Source organism: Gouania willdenowi, chromosome 5 (genome assembly GCF_900634775.1).
Source record: "Gouania willdenowi chromosome 5, fGouWil2.1, whole genome shotgun sequence".
Classification (NCBI taxonomy): domain Eukaryota; kingdom Metazoa; phylum Chordata; class Actinopteri; order Blenniiformes; family Gobiesocidae; genus Gouania; species Gouania willdenowi.
The window spans coordinates 37,246,834-37,270,609 of record NC_041048.1 but is presented as its reverse complement, the minus strand read 5'-3'; the positions used below and the strand labels follow the sequence as shown (position 1 = coordinate 37,270,609).

General features: G+C 36.4%; 1 protein-coding gene across 1 annotated transcript; it reads right to left on the bottom strand.

The window, feature by feature from the left end:
- Positions 1 to 274: 274 nt before the first annotated feature.
- On the bottom strand, positions 275 to 23,724 carry LOC114463539 (G-protein coupled receptor 22-like). The gene is made up of 2 exons (XM_028447162.1): positions 23,533 to 23,724; positions 275 to 3,451 (listed from the first exon to the last, which is right to left on the bottom strand). The coding sequence occupies exon 2, from the start codon at positions 3,338 to 3,340 to the stop codon at positions 1,784 to 1,786; it is 1,557 nt and encodes a 518-aa protein (XP_028302963.1). The 5' UTR covers positions 3,341 to 3,451; positions 23,533 to 23,724; the 3' UTR covers positions 275 to 1,783.
- Between the last annotated feature and the right edge of the window lie 52 nt (positions 23,725 to 23,776).

The following is a 23,776-nucleotide window of genomic DNA, read 5'->3' as shown; positions in this document are numbered from 1 at the left end:
ATCACAGTAAGAATTAAGTCAAAACACTTCTATACATCAATTTATGGGACTCCACATCCCACAATGCAATGCACAAAACTTTTCCAACATGTCAATAAGAGAGTTTTTACAGTACAGATAAAAACAAACTTTCAAGCAGCAATTTCAACCTTTGATTCATTAATCTATGAGGTGTACATTATCTCTTTATCTGATAAATATATATATATATATATATATATATATATATATATATATATATATATATATATATATATATATTGTCCATACTTGCAACTTTAATATGTCAGAGGAGCCTAAAACTAAATCTTGGGAGGATACCTAATAGTTGCTCTTCTACTATTTTAGTTCCCGCTTAAACCTACAAACTCTGGGTCACTGAGCTGACTCATCAACTATGCAAAACATTCAACAAACCTTCAAAGTGAAATTAAGGCAGATATCAAATACTTTCAGGCTGAATGTCTCAGCGTTTGAAAAGCTGCCTTTGAGCAATGAGTGGGAAGCAGATTCTATCTTCTGCTTACTAAACACAATCTTTGGAGCAGTTATGTATGTATGCGCCCCAAACGCTCTCCATAGAAAGAGAAAGTGGTAACACTTTACTTGAAGATTCATACATGACATTACACTGTCATTAGCATGAATATGGCGTCATGAAGGCTGTCATTTAGTGTCGTTCGCTAAATTATGACACCTTTCACTAAACTACGACACCTTTGGAGCTATGTTGGCATTTTTTTTGGTTAGGTGGAGGGATCTCCTACGGTTAGATTAGATCAAATTAGAAAAACTTTATTAATCCCCAATGGGGAAATGTATTTGCTACCAATTTGCATGGTTTAGGATGAGGGTTAGGGGTTAGGTAGGGATAGAAATTTTACGGGCAACAAAAATCCCTTCTCCCTCCCTGTGAGAGTAAATTCAAATATGAATAAAAAGGAACAAGGTAAAAAAAAAGAGTTGGTCAATAAAAGAGGTGGAGGTCTGCAGCTTCCTGTGCGATTAAAAACCAGATTATTGCCCCCACCCAATCTAAAAATTCAGGTTTCGGGGAATGAAGGGTTATTAATAATAATAATAATAATAATAATAATAATATTGGCTTGGATTTATATAGCGCTTTTTTCAAGGAGACTCAAAGTGCATACAGAAACCATTATTCATTCACACTAGTCATACCGGTGATGGTAAGCTACAATAAAGCCACAGCTGCCCTGGGGCAAACTGACAGAAGCATGGTGGTGCTCTTTTGCCCCTACGGCCCCTCTGATCACCACCACCAACATTCATGCACAATTCATACCTATTCATACGAGGCAATGTGGGCAAAGTGCCTTGCCCAAGGACACAACGACAATGATTTGGATAGACCGGGATAGAGAAGGGTTGGCTTGGAGCCATAGTTAACGAACGACACTTAATGACAGCCTTCATGACACCTTATTCATGCTAATGACAGGTGTCATGTCAAATAATGACAACGTAATGTCAGCCTTTACGTATAGAACTTCAAGTAAAGTGTTACCGTTAAAGTTATCTCCACCTGTTTGTAATTTTCTTTAGTGCTGGATGCCTGAGGTGAATGTTAGCTGCTTTTATCCAGGCCCGGCTGCTGCTGCTGCTGCTGCTGGTGCTTATATTAAAACATTTCCCAGCGGGGGAAAAGTGTTTTTCACACGCCTCACACTGGTGTCTCGCACCAGTGCATTTCATAATAGAACACACCTGTGACTCTGCTCTATTATTTTAATGGTAGCAGTTTGATGTGTGTGCTTCAATCTCACAGGGCCTCGGCCAGGCACCGGTCGGTTCCTTCACTGGCTTCCAGTCGCACCTGCCGACTGGTTTTCCTGTTCTCCACCCAGGAGTTGTGTATCACGGTGCCCCCTGGGGAGGGGTCCACCTGAAGCAGCGACACTACTCGCTTTTTGACTTTGGCGCGGAGGGCCCGTCGAAGTTTTTGTCGAGTGAAAGCGTAAAGTAGAGGGTGGGACACGGTGGTGCCGTAAGCCAGAACCAGAAACCAAAGGCGGAGCTGGATCAGGATGTCGGTGGGACCGATGCCCAGAATTAGCACGTTGGTCACAGAGAGGGGGGCCCAGCAACCGAGGAAGGTCGTGATGATGATGAGGGACATCCTGAACACGCGCCTCTGCCGCTCCCGCCTGTCTCTGTGACGCCGCACTGCCCGCCTCAGGGCGATGATGGCGGACACGGAGGCATGGACACCCATTGTGGCCTGCATGGGCGTGGCAGCTTCCACGTTGGGGGGGACGAGTGGGACAGATGAGGACAGGGCAGGGGGGGAGGTCGCTGTTGGGGTTGGGGATGGGGAGGGAATGAGGGGAGGATGACTCAGCTGTTTGGTTCCATCTGTGGTGCACTGCTCCCCCCCTCCCTCAGCGCCACTCATTCTAAGTCCCGACTTCCTCTTAGTCTGTCGTGGGTGGCGCCCCCTGCAGGTAGAGCTCCTCAACTTCTGGTTCATCTTCATGTGGGAGCCAATGCGAATGTTCAGAGCCCTCAGTATTCTGGAGTACGTAAAGAGCATGACTGCCACTGTTGTGAAGAAGATGGGCACCTGCAGGACGAGGTGGTAGTACACACCCTGCCCTCCGGAGTAGCCTTGAGCTCCCACACACAGCAGAGTCATGTTGTGCCACTCAGGCATGTTGATTCTATCAGCATCACGAGAAGTTAGAGATGTGGACATCATCTCCCACGTCTCCGCTGCTCCTCCTCCACTGGGCCAATCGACTTCCAAGAACGGGATGAAAAACACGGCGATGGACGTGACCCAGACGCCCGTCAGCAGCAGCACTGCCCTGTGGGTGGTTAACAGCCGGTTGGCCGGCCTCACAGAAATGTCATAGCGGTCCAAGCTGATCACCAATATGTTAACGGCGGTGGCTATGCTAGCAAAGGTCACGCAGGCCTCGTGGAAGCAGCACAGCACGGCCAGGTTTGGACCCAGAGGCAGAAGCACCACGGACAGGGTGAGGGGCACGCACAGCACGCACACCAGCACGTCCAGCACGTGCAGGTTCACTGTCACCATGTTGCTCACGGAATCCACCAGATTGGACTGGGAGCAGTACAGAACCAGCACTGTCAGATTACTGCTGAAGCCCAACACCAGCTCCAGCATCAGGAAGGCTGTGATTGACACCTGGAAGCTGAGAGGGTAGGGCATGCTCCAGGAAGCATCTCCCCCTCCCCCCCCTCCTCCTCCTCCTATTGGCTGATCCTCCAGGGCTTTCATTTCCACCAGGCTGGTCGTGGCCGCCCCAACCCAGAAGGTGCTGGCTGTGGCCGTAGTGTAGTTGCCTGTCTCCATGGTGACTCCTCAGTCCTCACATATTGGATCTGTCACACTACTGATGAGTTCCCACAATGCACCAGGCTGAGCGTCCATGATGCAGAGGTGAATAAGAACTTGGTGACAGTCCTGGAGAGACAAGAAGACAACGTAGTGAGCTGAGACCAGGTGTATGAGAAAAAGAGGTGAAAGTAATAGATTACTCACGTTACTGTAATTGAGTTGATTTTTTTTTTCTAAATCAGTAATTTTACTTGTACCTAAGTACGTTTTAAAAGAAGTGATTTGTTACATTTCTCCACCCAACCGTTACTGAGTAATTTTTTTTCCTAAATGATCAACGGACAATATGAAACTACAAAAAAATGAAATGACCAGACAACAATCAAATGCATCACATTATAGCCGACCAATCAGATTAAATGTAATGCACCGCACCAAAACAGTGGTGTTATTTTATTTTAAAAATAATTGTACATTTTGACTAAGCTTTTATTTTATACAGTAGCCTTTGTGGAAAATAAATTAAGTTGCAATTGTGCAAGATTTAATCTCTTCCTTTTTAAGTTTATACATGAGATGTTTACTGTATGCAAGGGAACCGTGGCAAGATTTATTACCAAAAACAAACAAAGGGGTGAAAGTAACTAGTAACTTTTACTTTGAGTACTATTTAATTGAGCTACTTTTAAATTGTTCTTGAATATTTTAAGTACGACTTACTAGTTTATGTACTTTAGCACAGCTTCACAGTTCTTTGGCTTTTGCATATAGTTAACAATTATTAAAATATGTTTGATATCATTTTACCTCTCAGTTCTCTTGAGGATCATTATACCATTTAAAACAAAATTTAAATCTAGGGGTATACTGACAGAAAAAAAGGCTCAGACGCCTACACCAAAAATATGAATTCAATTTTTTCATAGATGAGTAAGACTAAGAAGGTAACCAAGAGATTAAAAACAAATTGGATAGATTATATTTTTTGTGTATTTTACAGCTGATTTAGGACCTGTTATCACAAGAGATGCTAACAGGAAGCTAACACAAGAGGAAGGTTAAGTTCTATTGGGTTATTTATTAAGGGCTCAGTATTTGTGATTAATTTGAATTTAACTTTTGTTATTGACTATGTAATTCTAATTTATTTCAGGGGGAAATAACTGTAATTTCAATTGTAATAGGAAAAAACGCTGGTCAACGTAATCGTAATTGAGTTGTAATTGAACATGGATAATTCAAGATGTCGTTGTAATTTCAAAATGTAATTGAACTCAACTCTGCTATCCATCCATCCAGAACACACAGACAGGTTCACGTGATCATAACAGATTTTTAGCTCAGGAATTGCACATCATCTCCTCAAAGTTGTGGTGTTAGAAACGAACACACTGGGCAAGTCAAGACCAGTCAGATCAGAGCCAGTCTGTGAAAGTGAGTCTGAGCATTTCTAGTCATTTTCTAAACAGGATGTGATAATGCATGTAGGGAGTGAACAAAAGCCACAAAACACTGATGGTGTTTCTGGTTTTAAGAGAATTAGATCAACATGTTGTGTTTGGGACTGCATAGCCTCAGACATCACTGTATACTAACCAGGGTTGGAGTCAATTACATTTTAAAATTACAATTACGTCTTTAATTATCCATGTTCAATTACAAATCAATTACGATTGCGTTGACCGGCATTTTTTCCAATTACAATCATTATTTTTTTCTGTCAGATTAAATGTTTTTATTTTTTTAATGATATTGATTGTCAATAGAACTGACAGGTAAACTTGATATTAAACATATTTGAATAATTGTTAACATAAGTGTAAGCCATAGAACTATAACGTGGTCCCCCAGTTAAATTGTAAATGAATTTTCATGCCATTTACAATTACAAAGTCAATTATCAAAATTAAATTACAATTCAATTATGATTACAGCAGCAACATATTTTTCCAGTTACAATTAGAATTACGTCATAATGGTAATTAACGATCAACTATGCAACCCTGATAGTAACAATAAAAGTATAAATACCAAATGACTGTACTTAAGTAGATTTTGAAAAATTACATCATACTATTTTATTTACAGTAGACCTAACTTTACTACACTACATTACATTTTTCATTAGCTCATACGGTACTCGTTACTTTTTGTCTTGTTTTAGGAGCCAATCGTGTTGGATCAGAGTAAAAGGATTTCCTATTGGGAAACACAAAAATGGTAACATTATCATTTAAAATTATTTTTGTTTTGAAAATTTTTTGAACAAAATCAAGCGGGAATTGCAATCAGACAGGCAATATAAACTCACATGCATGTTTTGAGAAAATATCCGGCATTATCTTTTACCATAAATGGTGGTCAGACAGACGGAAATGTCAATTCTTGTGCAAAATATGATGCAAAATTACAGAGTTCACCACCTGAAATGAAAATAGCTATATGACACGGACTTCTCCTGGTACTCTGGCTTCCAAAACATGACTGTTAGGTTGATTAGAGTCTCTTAATTGCCTTTAACAGTGAATGTGAGTGTAAGTGTTTGTCTGTGTGTGTGTTTGTCTGTGAACTGGCGCTCTGCACAGGGTGTACCCCCGCCTAACGCCCAATGAGAGCTGGAGTTAGACACCAGCAGAACCCCATGACCCTGAAAAAAGGAACAAGCGGGTCACAAAATGGATGGATGGATAAACCATCATCTAAACCATCAACATTATTTGAGGCAATATCTTACATTTACTCGCAATTTTCCACCATAAAACAGGTTTAATGTGTAGCAACTTGTAGCGAACAAACAGACGTCAATCTCACGCAAAATCTTGCGCGATTTCAACACCTGCATTTGGCGCAAATACAGCAAAGAAATAATCATAATTAATCTCCATTAACCAAATTAAGTACTTTTGGCATAATTTCATGAAGTTTAGAAGTGTGTAATGAAATGTGATTGATGAAACAGAAACAGATAAAAAGGGTAAACTGACAGAACTCTGAAATGCAATAAGGGAAAATTTCTGAGCCTCTACTTAAGTTGGAGAGAAAAAGATGTTGTACTGGATGAAGTTCAAAACACACAGAGATAGCAAATGTGGCGAGCACTAGTGTGGGCGTTGTTTTCAAAATGAAGTGAATTCTGAAGCTTTAGCTGTATAGCAAAATGCTAGTTTGTAGCAGTGGTACGATAAATAGGACAGAGTTCACAATACGATGCGATAGATGATAATAGGCTCACGTTAACATTATTTGACTTTAACTATGGCCATTCCTACATTATTTACTAAAGATGTAACGATTCATTCATCCATATTTCTACGATTCAACTACATCGATCTGTGCTCGGCAAGTTGGGCTTCCGGATGACAATAATGGTTTTAAAAAGTAATCAATTGATTGTATTGATAGTGACAGAAGGAAGTAATGCATTGGATTTAAGGTGTGTTGACCGCCAGGGGAGCAGCGCATGGAAGCGTTAGCTTGTTAGCATTAGCTCTGCAGAAGCCTCAGGATAACCATCATGGTAAAACAAAAAGTATAAAATTCAAGCACTGCTCATTTAACATGAACATATCTTGGTTGCAATTAATTTTCCATATGAATATTGTATTATTTTCATGTTGAAAAAACAAGCAGAAGAGTCAGTTAAACTGAATATGTATTTTTTTATTGATAAATTCATTTAAACTGAAGTGTTAGTTAGACTTTATTCAAATAAAATGTGAAGACATTTACTATCAAATGTTGTTTACTTGTGTGTTTATGTCCATAATTCATTTATACATGATTCCCTTACAAGAAAAAACAGCAATCTGTGAAACCTCACCCATACTGTACAGTATTCAGGGTTTTATTTCACAGTCACACTGGTTGAAATATTACTTTGGCTAAAAAGTTACTGAATCGATTCGAATCAAATCATTCTAAATTAACCAATATCATCCTTGAATCGAATCGGTAACAAAGAATCGTGATTTGAGTCGAATCGTTGCTAAAACTAATTGTCAAACCCCTAATATTTACTGTGGGTATGACCTTTTTAACTCAATAGAAATATTTTTTTTTATTAAATAAACAATAATGTAAATAAGATCAATTTTTCTATTTAAAGAGCAAAAAGTGCCACGCTGTAAATAGAACGCAAAAATAGAGTGTGACAATCATCAAGACAAAGAAATTTTGGCCATTTTTGTTGTCATTTTCAGAATTTTTCTATCATTTTGTGTGTTCTTGGATTCATGTGTATTTTTACTGTGATTTTGTGTTTTTTAAGATTTAACGTTGTCCATTTCTGTTGTCCTTTTTCAGATGTACCTATCATTTTGTGTGTTTTTATTGTCATTTTCTGTATTTTTGGAGTAATATTGTACATTTTTGTTTTTGTTTGCACTAAGTAGAAATATTTATGTGCATCAAGTTTTTAAAACATCAAACTAGAACAGTCGTCACATCCAAGATTTAATATATGTACACGTTATTTTTCAAGAATATTAGAATGTCTACATTTTGAAGAAGTAATTGAGACTTTATGGATATTGCGATAGCATTCGTGGGAACGACTATAGATCTTATAATATTTTAATGTTGTGATATACTGTATTCACATATTATATTGTCCCATCTATGTTTTTTTTGTTTGTTTTTTTTTACTTGTCTGCACATGCTGTCAAAGGTCAACACTACAAGAAGTGCAATCATTATGAGACAGCAATGCATGTTTTGTTATTGCAATAAAATAAATTGATTTATGTTATTGCTTAATTGTGACCATCACCAGCCCTCCCTAAGGAAGGGTAAGAAATATTTTATTACAGGGAGGATATAAAAAGGGAGAGCAGTGTTACACCTAGGTGGAGGGGAGGTAAGGGAGCAGGGAGGAGAGACTCAAGGTAGGAAATAGAAAGGGTGGGGAAGAATAGATTATTTTACAGTGAGGGTGAGATGTGAAGTTGTAGAACATATTGTGCTTATTATGTTGTGCAATCAAGCCAGTATAGTGACAAGTGTGAAGCTTAGCTATAAAGTAAATATTGTCCCATCTAAAGAGCGACTCTAGCATCAGTGATCTATGGTGTGCAGCCCTGCCAGGTCTTACTTAAAGATGTGAACCATTCAGTCTCCTTTGGGAGTTTGTCAATATTAGATGTCAAGAAAAATTTATACTGTATTCAATCAATGTTAAGTTAGCATTGACAACACTGTAGAGAACAAATAAATAAAATAAACAAATGTCCTTGAAGGTGTTTTTTATGAGAAAGGGCCACAGTTGTCTCTGCACAGGTGAACGTTGGCTCTTTTATTGACATCCACAAGATTAAAGCCTATGTGTAAATCACAGTTAGTCAATCTTGATTAGTGGGTGGCAACAAAGTGGACCTGAGGGAAATCAATGGGATAATTGAAATCAAAGGCTCTTTTCACATCATTAACAGAGTAGAAAGTGAACATTGAACTTTTACTAATGACAACAACCCAGCGTTCAGACTCCAGAACACAGAAAATAAAAAAAGGCTCTGGAAATCAGACATTTCAATCCAGTGATTGACTCCTTGTTTTCCCAGTTTTGGTTTCCATGGCAACTGTAGTATAAAGGCAGGGGATTAATGAGGCTGCCGTTAACAGGTTAAAAGTGTGAGGCACTGATTTCTTGTACTTTCTTGTAGCTGCAGCGACTTTAAAAATGAGAGTGTTCTAAGGGTAGGGCAACCATCAACTCTCAATTTAGTTCATTAAATGAATTTACTAAAACCATCATAAATCTGTTATTAAGTCAGTAATAATCAACATGTGGCCCTTTATGTCTTAATTTTAATTATTCCCCCAGAAACCCTTAAAAGGAGAAACTTTAGCCCCTTTTACTTTTTTCTTTGGCCATTTTGCAACTTCCTTGTCCCCTTTTCCCAAACATTTGATTCTTTTCTGTTTTTTTTTTGTTTCTTTTACCGATTTTAGCTTCATTTTGCCAATAAATATAAATTTTTCCAATTTTTTTCAAATTTTGCAAGTTTTTTTTTTGACACTTTTATCCAATTTTTGTCGATTCTCTAACCATTTTTTGCCACTTTTGATTCAAATAAGTTACTTATTGCCCAATAAATACCACCTGTTTCATTTTTCCCTACATTTGACCTCTTTTTGTTCCACATTTTTGCACTTTTTCACTATTTGCCACATTTTGCTCATATAAGCTACCTTTTGCCACCAGTTTCCTTTTTTTTGTCAATTTTTTTGCCACTCTTGACAGCTTTTAGCCCATTTCAGTCTCTTTTCACTTATTTCTTGCCACGTTTTTGCCACTTTTGGAACATGTTTTGCCACCTGTTACTCATTTTTTGTCACGTTAGATACACTTTACTCATCGCTGTGAACTCTGTTTACCTTCTCGGAACGACGGCTTCATCAAATGGTTGGCCGTGATTGGCTTGATCACCATTCAATCAATGTAATCGGACCAATACGTTTTCAACAATGAATCCCTTTGTAAAAAGTGAGGGGATGAATATTTGTTTTTATGAAAGTGTGGGTGTCACATCCCCCACGGGTGAGACGCCCTGGCTGGAGCAAAGATCCAAACATCATATGGTATTATGTGACAAGCTTTTTAAAAGGTACAAAAAAATTACGTTTAGTCACTCCTAAATCATTATTAAAACAAATAAAAAATGAATGGCACATTTTTGTAGGCTTTACTGTATAGTAATATATTTTAAATTTGAGACAATTAATAGATTATTTCAAGTTTTCAACAAAATACAGTTCATAAACAGGGGACGGGACTTGGATAAGCAAATGCTTCTCTCGTTTCCTTTTTCGGCATGTAAAAAAATAAAATAAAAAATAAAAAACTTCTGTGAATGCAACAATGTCAAAAATAAACTGAATAAATAAATAAATAAAAATAAATAAAAAAAGAAAAACCTTAAATGAAAAAATAGACTTTGAATCATAGCAGTTTTGTCAATATTTTGATACTAAACATGTTGTGCACATACATTTTGACTAAAATGCTACTTAGTTTTAGTTCAAATTTAGTCATCGGGACTAAATTCCATTATAGTCTAATTTCAGTCGATTAAGTCTGTTACAGACTTTGAAAGATTAAATTACCATTGATCAACCACATATTGGATGATATTGATTATAAATACAGAGGCAGATTTGATGTGATCACATGAGCCGTATTACGTACGCAAATACAATCAGCTTTTTTAATCAGTCACAGTCTAGTTATTGTCACTTAATAAAATGCAGAGGACGAACACTATGACGAAGTGTATTAGTCAACTAAATGAACACTGTTGTCGAATGAACCCATTTCCACAGGCCTGTGTGGGTGGTGGTTAAGTGTTGTGGTTAAGTGGGATCATTTTACAGTAGTAAATCAAAGCACTATTGTGATGAAGATGAGGATTTTTTTTTTTTCTTCAAATGAATATTGCACAAATAAGAAGCACATTCCACAATGAATTAAAGCAGACATGGGGCCCAGGAGCCACGTGCGGCACTCAGTCTACTTTTGTGCGTACCCCAAAGTAACTGTACAAAATGATAACCAAAAATGCACAAAATTACAGAAAATTACTAAATGTCAAAAATAAACAAAATGACTCCACAGAACACACACAATAAAATACACAAAATGAAAACAAAGACAAAAGATCTACAAAGGTACAACAACAACAAAAAATAAGACGATTGCAATTTAAAAAAAGAATAATACAACATTTAGAATCAAACAAAGCAAAACAAACATGACTCCAAAAACATAGAAAACAACAAAAATGCACAATATAACTCCAAAAACACACAAAATTAAAACAAAAATATACAAAGGTGAATGAAAACACAAGAGATGTCTGACGAGAAGCTGAGGGAGTTTAAAGCATTTGGCGGGATGAGAGAGGGAAGTGGAGGAGGAGGGGCGGAGCTATAAAAGCAGGTAAACAACAGGTCCCAAGGAGCAGAGGTGGCACTGGGCTTTTTTCCACTCTAAACACTTACATCAGTCTTCATTGTTTCCTGGTTGCTTCAAATCCCCAAAAGACTGTTTTAGTCCCTGAAGGCAGCGCCCATGATTACAGTAGTACAAAGCTGCACAGTTTAGTTATTTTACACAGGAGGAGCTGTGATAGTTAGTTAGTTAGTTAGTAGAGCTACACTTACTCATTTATGGTTTACTAGTGCATGAGTAGACTTTACAAATGATTATTAATGATTATTATTTTTTATTTTTTTATTTTTTTTTTAGTGTTAGGGTTAGACTTTACAAATTAAACAATAAGTATCACTAGTAGCCAGGGTTGGGGTCAATTTTTTTTAGCTGCAATTACATTTCCAATTACCCATGTTGAATTACAATTCAATTATGATTAAAGTGACCAGCATTTTTCCCAATTACAATATTTTTTTATCCTAAAGTCAATTAAAATTACGTTCTCTTACTGAGCCTGAAATAAACAACCTAATAAAAGTGAACCATCCTCTTGTGTTAGCTTTCTGTTAGCATCTCTTATGATAACAGGTCCTAAATCAGCTGTAAAACACACTAAAAACAAATATCGATCATCTAATTTATTTTGATTACCTAGTTAGGTTTCCTAATCAATGAAAAAATAGGTTTCAATATTTCTGGTGTGAGCGTCTAAGCCTTTTTTGTGTCAGTATAGCCCTAGAGTTATATATTTTTTAAATGGTAAAATGTAGAGAAGCTTGATATGAAACATATTTTAATAATTGTTAACTACATGTGTAGAACTGTACACAGAACTGTAACATGGTTCTACAGTTTTGCGGTAAGTTATAATTAACATTTATTGTAATTTTTCATGGCTATTACAATTGCAAAGTCAAATATCTGAACTCAAATACAATATAATTACGATTGCAAAGTCAAACATTTTTTTTAAATTACAACTATAATTATGCCATAATTATATTTAATTATCAAGTACAATTGACCCCAACCCTGCTAGTAGCTCTTGTGAAGCAAAAGGTGTCACTAGTAAGTCTTACATGCGAATAAGACAAAATTAAATTCAGGTTTGCCATTGGCTTTCAAAAATATTACAACCAATCAGTGAGCTGGATTTGTTGTAATGCCTCCTACTTTATTTACATTAGGTCTACTAATACGAGTGAATATTTTGGCTTTTTGTACAACTAGTAGACCAAACAAACAGCCAACAACTACTCTACTAGTGAGATTTTGAGTATACTACTCCTTACTTACTTACTAAATGGGGGGAGAGGGGTTGTGGTAATGTAATATAAAAAGTAGGAACAACTAAACTGGCAAATAATGAGCATGACAAATCATAAATGTGGTTAAATTGGCAAAAATAAGCATGAAATATGGTGAAAAGAGGTTAAAAGTGACAATAATGGGTCAACATGTGAGACATTAGGTGGAAAAAGTGGTGGAAAGGGTTTATAAGTGCTGAAATGTCTTGAAAGTGAAAAAAATGTGCTAAAAGGCATTGAAATTTGATGGAGAAGTGGCAGAAATGGGAGTAATGTAGCAAAAAAGAGTTAAAAGAAGCAAAAAATATGGCAAAAAAAGTGATGAAAATAGGTTAAAATATGGCAAGTTTGGTGTAGTTGCAGAAAAAAGGGTAAAAATAAGCTAAAATGGGCTCAAATTGTTAAAAAAAAAAAAAAAAAAAAAAAAAGGTTTCTTGAAGGCATCTGGCGACCCCCTCCAAGTGTCTCATGACTCCAAATGGGGTCCTGACCCCAAGGTTGAGAAACTCTGTTCAAACAACGGTTTTTTTCTGATGTAGAAATAAAATTAAATACACTTTAATGGTTAAGGTGATCTAATAAGAGAAGCAGTCAATGCTCCTAAAATAGAAGTAATAATTCCTCTGAATTCAATATTCAACACAAGTGACAAATATCGACCAAGAAAAGCTTCTAAACACCAAAGCTTCATCTGGTTCTATCTGCAGCCCATCCTCAGTAAAAGCTTTTCCATTTGGATCTGAAGTGATGCTCTGCAACCTTTAGCCCTCTCGTGTAGGCAGCCACAGTGTGTGTGACAGGAGACTGTATAGCATGTATAATTGAGTAGATATAGACGCATCATCTCCTCCCCAGAAGCAGTGGCACAAAGAATTCCAAGATGAACGGCAGCAAAGAAAATGTGCACCGTTCCCACGAGACGAGCTGATGTAACAGGTTGTCAAGTTGACGTGGCTCGTGAGAGGAGAGCAGGAACGAGGAACACGTCGCTATGTGGATTTTTATGGAACAAAGGCAAAAAACGCTGAAAATGATGCAGAGTAAGAGGTGCTTACAAACCATACAAACCTGAAACAGTCATTTTTGGCTTCCAATCACAATACAATATTTGAAGTTGTAAAAATTTAAACAATGCAACTTTAAGAAGTTTGAGATGAAGTCTCACTACAGATGATTTAATACCCTACAAATAATTATCTTTATTTATTCTTGTATTTAGTGTAGGGACTCCTATTTTCCATTTCAAAATTTCCTGAATTCCATTTCAGGCTTTACGCATTTTCACCTCAGTTTCGTCCCTTTATAGTTTTCTGTTTTGTTTCCGTCTCAATAAGTGACTTTACCGGCTAACACACTTCCATAAATCACACCAAACATGCTAAATACTAAGGGTGTAATCGATTTATATTCCTACGATCAAACTACATTGACCTGAGTTCAGCAAGTTGGCCTTATGGATAACATCAATCGATATAAATATGTTTTAAAAGGTAATCAATCGAAAATATTGATTTAAGGAAATAATGAATTGCACCATCACGTTAAACCGAAATGATCAGGTTTAACCACTGCTCATTTATGATGCACTTCATTGTTGAAATTTACATTATTTTAAGTAAACCTTTTTTTTTGATTGAAAACATGTCAAATATTGAAAATGAGAGCAGAAAAGTTAACATCCTGTTCATTTAAACTGAAGTGTTGGTTGGACTTCATTCCAATAACTGCACTGTACAGTATTCAGGTATTTATTTCAGTCACACTGGTTGAATTATTATTTTGGCCAAAAAGTTACTGAATTGATTTTAATGCACTGAATCGTTCTAAATTAGCCAATATTGTCCTTAAATCGAATCGTTAGTAAAATGAATCATTAATAATGTCATTCTTAGGTTTGGCTATCGACTCAAAACGTCACTGACTCTTCTTCTTCTTCTTCTTCTTCTTCTTCTTCTTGTGTACACAAGTTCAAATTGCTACTCTTCTGTTATTCATGAATGGATCAGACTAAAATTTGGTAGCTATAATCTATGGATGTGTACACATCGACACTCAGAGCCCAATTTTTGATTTGAAAAAAAAAAACTAAAGACGATTTCTCATTCATTTGCGAGTCAAATATTATGACAGTTGGTGGTACCGAATCATTGGCATACCAATATGTAAAAGCGGCCCATTAACCCCTACGTGTCATTTTACAAATGGCTACTCCTCCGTTAGTTCTAGTTAGATCGAAATGCAGTTTGGTATGAATACTCTATGAATTAATATGTTGTGACGCTCGGAGCACTTTTTTTTTTTTTTTTTTTTTTTTTTTTAATGGGGCCCACCCACCATTTCCGGTAATTTCAAAATTTATAGGAACATAGTCGTGTGACACATCATTTCAAAGGTAATTCAATGTAGATTACGATTATACCTCACAATTCAACTAGGGGCCACCCCACCTTTTTTTTTGGCAATTTCCATGAAAGTCGTTTTCTCATTTATTTGTGAGTCAAATATTGTGACAGTTGGTGATACCAAATCATTGACACAAACCAATATATGAATGGGGCCCATTACTCCGTATGTGCCACGGGTGTGTCAGGGAGCCTCAATTTCAAATGACTACTCCTCCATTAAGGCTCATTGAATCGGGCTGTAATTTGATGTCAAGTCCCTCTCGGAGACCTCTTTGAAAGGGTAATTACCCATTTCCGGTAATTTTGAAATTTATCGGAACATACATAGTCTTGTAATTTATCGTTTCAAAAGCAATTCAACGTAGATTACGATTTTACGTCGCACAATTTGATTTGTTTTACTTTGTTATTTGGTGCAGAGAATTTCTGCGGCCCCAGCTGTAGTTCATCAGAACTTGATTAAAATCAATTTTTAAAATCAACTAATGACTTGAATTTTCTGTTCGGCCCCACTTCGAAGAATGGAAAATGTTCAGTGCAAGTTAAATTTCAGCCCTCAAAGCTGATGACTGGGGAGTAAGAAAAGTGGACATGCAGGAGAATGTGAGGCCACACTGTGCTGGTCGTTTGGTGGAAGCTTAGCTCCATAGTTGCAGCTTTTGTGTGGTTTTTTGGAACTGACACGAGTAATTCAAGAAAAGAAAAGAAAAGAAAAATCAGTAAAGTGTGGAAGTGATGAAGGTCGACCAAACTTAAAATGTGAACAATCCGTTTGTTGCCTTTCTGCAGACGTGCACGGCACAAGGATCAGGATCAGAGCAGCTGGTGATAATGTTTTGGCTGATCAGTCTTTGTCTTAATTTAACACGTGCGTACTGACAGGTGCTTCACACCTTAAAGAAACCACGAGCCTGTAACAATTGGGAAGAAATCAAACATTTCCTATTAGAGATGCAAAGTTATTCAGCAATGTGCCTGAAAATCTAATCAGATCTTCAAGTCAACTGAGAGGAGCTGTGCACATGACTCTAAGACATCATTATAGTGGTTGGCTGGAAAATATGGATTATGGATTGACTTATTTGAATACTTCAATCCATTTTAGTCACTTTTTGAAATATATACATTATATGTATTCTTCAGAAGTGTGATAAGTAATCATTATAAAATAATAATATCACTAACCAGAATCAGCCCCCTATTGTGGGAAATATAGAGCAAAGAAAGAAGAAGAGAAAGGAATGATTAGCTGTATTATAAAAGTTGGAGAAGAATCTGAATAGAGCACAAGAACACAACATTTGCACGGATTTTATACAAAGCACGAAACAATCTACCGATAAAAACTATCTAAAACATGTTCTTCAAAAGAGAGGGGGGTTATAAATGAAGGAGAAAGTAAAAATTCAAAGACTTTAGATGTTCATTGAAATGTTTTTGTATGTCAGTTTGTGAAGTTAAATTATGGAACAGAATGAGTCTGTAGCTAAAACAATGTTCAAACATAATTCAGTTTAAAAACAGATAAATAAATTATTTTGTTAGGGTAGAGGAATGAAGAAGGGCTTAACTAATAAAGTTTTTTGTTGTTTTTTTCTGTTTTGAGTAATACTGATAAGCTATAGACTATTTCTGAATATATATGGGAAATTATTAATTGTATTATTAGTTGTACTTAAAAAAGCAAAATCGGTAGTGAATAAAGGGATAGGATTAAATTAGTTTACACTAATTTCTACTCCTTTTCCCACATGTAAATTGAAAGGTTTGTGGATCAAATCAATGTCTATTTCTGCTGCTCATTTTTTTTTATTTTGTTTTAAATCTCTGATCTCCAACGTAACATTTAGACACAGACTGTACAAAGAAAAACACTCGTCAGTGTTTGCCTGCATGCACCACATGTCTATAATGGTTCTGTATAAAAAACTGGGTGTGAATCGACCCCCTATTGAGACATCAAGCTGTTATTTGACGGATTCGTCTTGAGCCACAACATTAGAACGAAAAAGATTTACAGGACACTGCTCCTCCTTAACAGACACACACACACACACGCACACGCACACACACACTTTATAAATGGGATAAAAACAGAATAAATGAAAAAGAATTTCAGCCAAGCGAATGTAAGGGATTAAATCTATTCCAGCAGAATAGGATTGGATTCACGTTCTGAAATGAAATTAATATTCTGAAGCATAAAAATCAATGTGAACTTTTATTTAAATGTATTTAAACCTAGAAAGCACTCAGAGGGAGCAGACCTCTCATATTTCAGTTATATCACCAAAACGTTAAGATATAGTTGGTCAAAATGTATGAGCAAACCATTTTTTCTACAATATAGATCTGATCTAGATTAAACTCTACATGTGTGACTCAAATTTCATGAACATCAGTCGATTACGAATCCGGATTTTTGAAATTTCCCAAATAATGAGAAATAGGGATTTTTATTTTAGATTTTTTAACCTGATCCAGATTCAAAGAATGTTGATTTGGAAATTTCCTAAAAATGTGATGAAAATCAGTCCATTCATTTTTTATTTTATTTTTTTAGTTAGACTGTTCACAGACAAATAAAAAAATTATAACTGGAGGCAAAAACATAATCTCCTTAGCAGAGATAATCAGGCCCCAATAGGCCACAAAAATGCCTTACATTCATTTTTTGAGACAATATCACACATTTACAGGCTTTTTTCCCACAAAATGGGTGTCAAATTTTGCTCAAAATTTTGTTCAAAATCTTGCACTTCATAATCACGCACTGAAATATGTTTGATAAAGTATCTACACATTAGACCACCAGTTTTACAGTGAAAAATGCATGTGAGAATGTTTCATATTGTTCCAAAATATGTTGGTGAGGGTTCAGTCTGTGTTATATACAGTAGCTATTTCCATTTCAGGAGGGTGAAGTTTGTCATATCTTGTCATATTTTACACAAATTGACATTTTCATCTCTTTGCCTACCCGTTGATGGTAGAAAAACTGAATGTAAATGTGAAATATTGTCCCAAAACATGTATGCGTGGGTATATTCAGTGACATATTGCAATTGACATTTGATTTTGTTTAAAAACAATAAATAAATATAACTAAAAAATAATTAGAACAATATTTCCATTTCAGGAAGTGAACTGTTTTTTTTTTTTTCGTCCCTTTTTTGCAATCACTAAAAATCAGAGCCCGTCGTTAGAAAAACCTCTGCTTTGTAAAATGTTATGCTGCTAAAATCATAATCAGAAGATAAGAACACCATGATTTTATAGAGTGACTAAACACTGAGGTTTTGGCTGGAAAATTTAAAAAAAAAGTCTTTTTATGGGCAAAACTCCCTAAGCAATTAAGACACGCCCAGTCCATACAATAAAATCTTCTGAGAACAATCTATGCTATGCTAAGCTAACTAGCTACTCAATACTCACTATACCTCTCTAATTACAATTCTCTCAGTCCACAGGTGTTAGTTTTTATTGGAGGGGCGGAGCCAAAAGTGACATAAGAAATGTCGCAAAGCACGATTTTCAGCCAATAGCAACATTTATTAGCTGGAGTTCAACCCATTGAGAGCAGTTACTATTATATTTAATCAAATATACCAAACTGAAATATTGATTTGTCAAGAGTAGTACAAGAATCAATGAACAACACTATTTCATAATAAAATACAGTTGTTTTCAGCAGAAAAGGCAAAGGTATTTGTATATATCGTGCATTTCATACACAAGGCAACTCAATGTGCTTTACAAGGGGTTTAGTTACTCTGTAATGGAATATATTTGGTGTTTTCATGAAGTGCAGTTCATGGTAGAGTCCCCAAACCATTCCACAACAAACACAACTTCATCTGTTGGTACAAAGCGTGATAGATGTAGGATTGTTTGTTACAAATTAAGACACAAAACCCAGCTTTAAAGGGTGAATTACCGCTAAGATTGTGAGCAATCATGAGCCCTGGCCTTCACACGTGTAACTCTGGACAAAATGGTTATAAATGTCCATTAATGATGTGCTGAACCTTTTGGAAAGCCTTATTAGAAGGTTTAAAGCTGTTGGAGCTGAAGTAAGGAGCAAGTTCAAATAGAAGACAGATTGGAAGCAGGATATAAAAGCAAAAAAGTAATTGACACTAGACTTTTGGTCATAAAGGATAAATACAGGCACTTTATGCACTGAATGGCCCAAACTGTTTTTTTCACCACAAGTGAGTCACTTGCTTGTTAAGAGGTTATCTTAGATGTTCTTTACCAAATATCTTACTCTTTTTATCCTTGCACAGATGAGAATTCCAGTAGATGTGAAAGGAATTATGAGCACTGTGAAATATGAAGAAGTGAAAAATTAAATGAAGAGAAAACTGTTCTAGATCAACACCATCAGAACACTTAACATCCCATCCTAACAAAGACAGACCACTGTGCATTCATGTTTGTGCTTTTTCCAATTTCACTGAGTGAGTACAGGCAGTGCTGGGAAAAAAAAAAAAACATTATTTAGCTGGACTTTCTCAAGTGGTAGATGGGCCATTCAGGCCTGAGCGCATCACGCAGGCTTTCATTGAGGACCTTTATGTTGTCCTGTTACCTCAATTATTCATGGCAGAGCAAAAACATGGATGTTGAATAGACACGAGTTGGAAACCTAAGGCTGGAATTAAGGTTGACATGGTGGAAGGAAAAGGTGAAAACTAAAGAGGTAAACCGGGGCAATGTACCGTGATTCCACATTTCGCACAAATTGATCGATTTCTAAGTGCATTCCAACCCAGACCTTCCCCTAAACAAGCCACACTACAGAACTCACTCACACATGCTGTCCCTTACAGAAAAAAAGCCAAAAGTGGCACATATTGTGCAGTTTTGGCTGAATTATTCCAAAATTTCCAATTTTAAAATTGATGCAATTTTAGCAACCCCTGTAGGCCTGGCAATGTGGTAAAAACTCGCCGTTTTAAACATGATTTGTCTCCAACTCAATAACATAAATCCAAAATTTCAAAGAAAATTATGAAAACTCTAGGAGTTTGCTTTTAAAGATGGTGTGGGCCGCCAAATTCAAATATGCAGATTTCCTGTTGGATTTGGGTTATAGGTCCACATTACATTTCTGCTAGTCACAGTCCACTGCATATACCTCCCAAACGCCATTTAGCCTCGTCAGTGCCTGATCCTTTCAACGCATGCGTGAAACACGTCTACAGCCAGTCGACCTATTTTACGGCAGTTACCCTGATATTTAAAAATAGTTTGTGCATTCTAAACCAGCTGCAAATATTTCACAAAATTTTGAGAAATTATATTTTGAATGAATTCTGATTTATTTTTATTCATTTATTTTTTTCTGTTTGGTTTTTTGATTGTCAATGTTGTGTATTTGGTTTTGATGCCTTTTTGTATACATTGTTTTTCCTTTTTGTGTTTTTTTTTTTCATTAACAATTCAAAACGCCACAAAACAGTCACGACTCACATATTTACATGTGTACTATTAAAATATTTAACAAATGGTTGATTTACATTCACATATCACGTCCCAGGAGCCCTGTAGTAAAGATTGCGAGTGAAGAAAGTGACGTAGTCACCCTTTCCATTGTACTACCCTGACTTCCTCTTCCCTTCCCCCTCACCTAGGTGTATCACTGCCCTCTCTTTTTATATCCTCCCTTTAATGAAGTGTTTCTTACCCTTCCTTAGTGATGGTCACAATTATGCAATAAAATAAATGTATTAATTTAATTGCAGTAACAAAACATGCATTGCTGTCGTGAAAAGATTGCACTACATATAGTGTTGGCCTTCGACAGCATGTGCAGACAAGGTAAAAAAAAAAAAAAAAAATTTTTTAAAAGTGACGCAGTCGGTGCCGTTTGTTAATAAATGTGCTTGTGTAGTATTTTGTATGAGCAAATTTAACACAAAACTGTTTTTCTGGTAAGACTGACTTAAAAATATTGAGATTCATTTGGCCATTTTGAGAAAAAAATATTGAGATATGAGTTTTGGTCCATATCGACCAGCCCTATAATGAGGTTACTTTACTGCACAAGAAGGTAATTAGGAGACGGTTAATCCATTTGGTGAGCCAGCAGCTAACAAGATACACACACACACACAGTCTCCATGTATCCAGCAGGACTTGTTTCCTTTATGTTCCCAATCAAAGCAGTAACAGCAGAACATGGGCACAGCCATGCAGACCCAGTGCTTTCATCAGGATTTCTCCTTTTTTCTCGCTCTGCTCCACCTCCTCGTTGTTGCCTTCTCCTCTGTCACCCTGCTGCTCCTTATGAAGTCCAACTATCACAGTCTTCATCCTCGGTTTCTTCACCTTATTAGCTTTCAAGTTCTTGGACAAATTGTTGCTTGTGAGGGCAAAGCCGAGGCTGGGGCTGTGCATGTATTGAGTGTGGGTTGGAAAATGAAAAGACTGATGGGATTCTGCTGTAGTCGTGATGTTCAGCGTTTCATCCCCTCTGGCAGAACTCTAATGATTATAGTGAATCAGAGTTGTTCAACTGGAAATGATTATGTATTTAACTTTAGATCACATTTCTATGCAGATTATTTCCTTCACTTTCTGGCATTGAAATTAAAGAAGTGTTTAATTAGAGAAAAAATATAATAATTGCTTCCTAGAGGTGATAAAGTCTTCGAAGAGTAACTAAACCCAGAGGTTTGGGCAGAAAAAGAGCAAATGGGTTGGAAAATGGATGGAATGGATGAAATACTGTTTGACAATAATCAATAACACTATTTCATACCCAAATACATTTGTTAGCAGGACAAAGTGGTTTAGTGACTCTTTAAAAGCAAATAAAAGCAAATTACAATTAAAAACAAATAAAGGTGAAATTTTAGGGGTGTACATTGCCATGACTTTAATCTGATGATACGATATATCCCGATAATAAACAATACGATATATATTGTGAAATCAATAATAATTATAAACTTCACCTTTACAAGTACAAAATGGTATGAAATACAATTTATTTCATTTTTTTAAAACTTGCGATAACAATTAAATGGTAACTAACTGAAATTCAAGTACAAATATCAAAAACAAGTATGTTTATTAAACTGTCAAATTTCATGTTTCAAAAAAGTTTCACTTTTATTTATACAACAGATTCCGAGTCTGTTAAGTTCCTAAAAAAATGTTTTTTTATGTAAACACATTAAAAGTGTCCAGTATATTGCATCAATGGAAGGACTAAGAATGGAGGAACTCGATTATAATCTGGATTAAATTGGTAACTTTATTTAATTTTCTTTTTTTTTATCACTGAACAGAGGACACGGGTTTGAACATGAACATATTGGTAGATGTCACCATATAGTATGGGCAAATGCGTAAATGTTGCATTATATATTTAGTGCTATTAATGCTACATACTTTATTATATGGACCAGTCTTGCAGCTCTATTATTGTTGTTGCAGTATTAATGTTTGTGTATTTGTTTCCGTGAAAACTAAAACTGCAATAAACAGAATATACAAAAAAAAAAAAAAAAAGAAAAGTGTCCAGTATGTTTTATGAAAAAGTGCAAACAATTTCCAACATAAGATGCATTGAGGATTGAGATAGTTTAACAAGGTCTGGTGTGGTTCACTGACACCTAGTGACTAGGCGTTTAAGTGCTGTGCAAATGTTAGCACAATTAAATGTTTAAATGATTTGATTTGGACATTTTTTTCGATTGATACATTAATCGCATGGTGAAATATTGCGATATATCGCTGAATTAATTTTTTTCTTACATCATTATGAAATTGCATTTGAAAAAATTGCTTCACTAACATTGTGACAGAAAACATACAAAGACATAATCTACCAAACAAAGGAAGAGGAAGATATTTGATTTTCACCATTCATCAGAAACGAGCCAAACCATGAGGGATTGTTAGTGAATTTAGGTTGTTAAAATATTTTAGTGATCATAATATCTAATGTTTTAATGCTTCAAATAAAATAAAATCATTAATTTCCTGGATCCTGCAAACAACAGCTCGTTTTTCTTCTGCTGTGCAACCCATCATCACCACCACCATGACAATCCTTCATCCATCCATTCATTCATTTAGCTTGTTTTAACATGAAAAGTGCACATGCTTTGATTTTCATTTTAATGCCAGGACTAAATCTGAATCCATCATTAGGGGCCACACTTTAACAAGTTTGATGTTGGAATTTTAAATACATTTCAGAGAGTTATTAATCCACCAAGAAGCCGAGCGCACTTTGACGTGCACGCTGAGCTGTGTGCACGGAGCGCGGTGAGGAATCCCAGAGGGAGGGTGGGAGAAAATAACAGCCTGAAAGCACGTCAGACACGCGCTCCTACAGACAGTCCGAGGTTTGTGACAAAACCATCAAAAGCTCCTTCGATGGAGACAGTTTTACGCAGCGTAAAAAGTCCAAAGCACCAAGTTAGTTACGCAGCGTAAAACGTCTCCATCCAAACTAAACGCTGTTGTTTTTACATTATTTGCACAAATTGAAACATTTATCTGAAAAGGTAAACGTTTTCTGTATGTTGAATAAAACTCTGCTCTTACCTCAATGACGGTGCCATGAGCGCCGCTCACTAACGCATGGCCCCAGCCTGAGGATGGATGGATGGACAGGCGCGTGTCCGGCTCCAGCAGCAGTTGGATGACTTCAGATGGATGCTGCAGGACTGAGAGGGAGGCGCCTCATCTGCGGAGGAGATGGTTCTCACGAGCCGCGCTCACGCGGGCTTGTTGTGCGTCTTTACAATCCAACATTAGACCTCTTGTGGTCAATGGCGGAACTGGACTT

Bases quoted from the DNA above. Each gene is read 5' to 3' on its own strand.
- LOC114463539 (XM_028447162.1), bottom strand. From the start codon at position 3,340: ATGGAGACAGGCAACTACACTACGGCCACAGCCAGCACCTTCTGGGTT.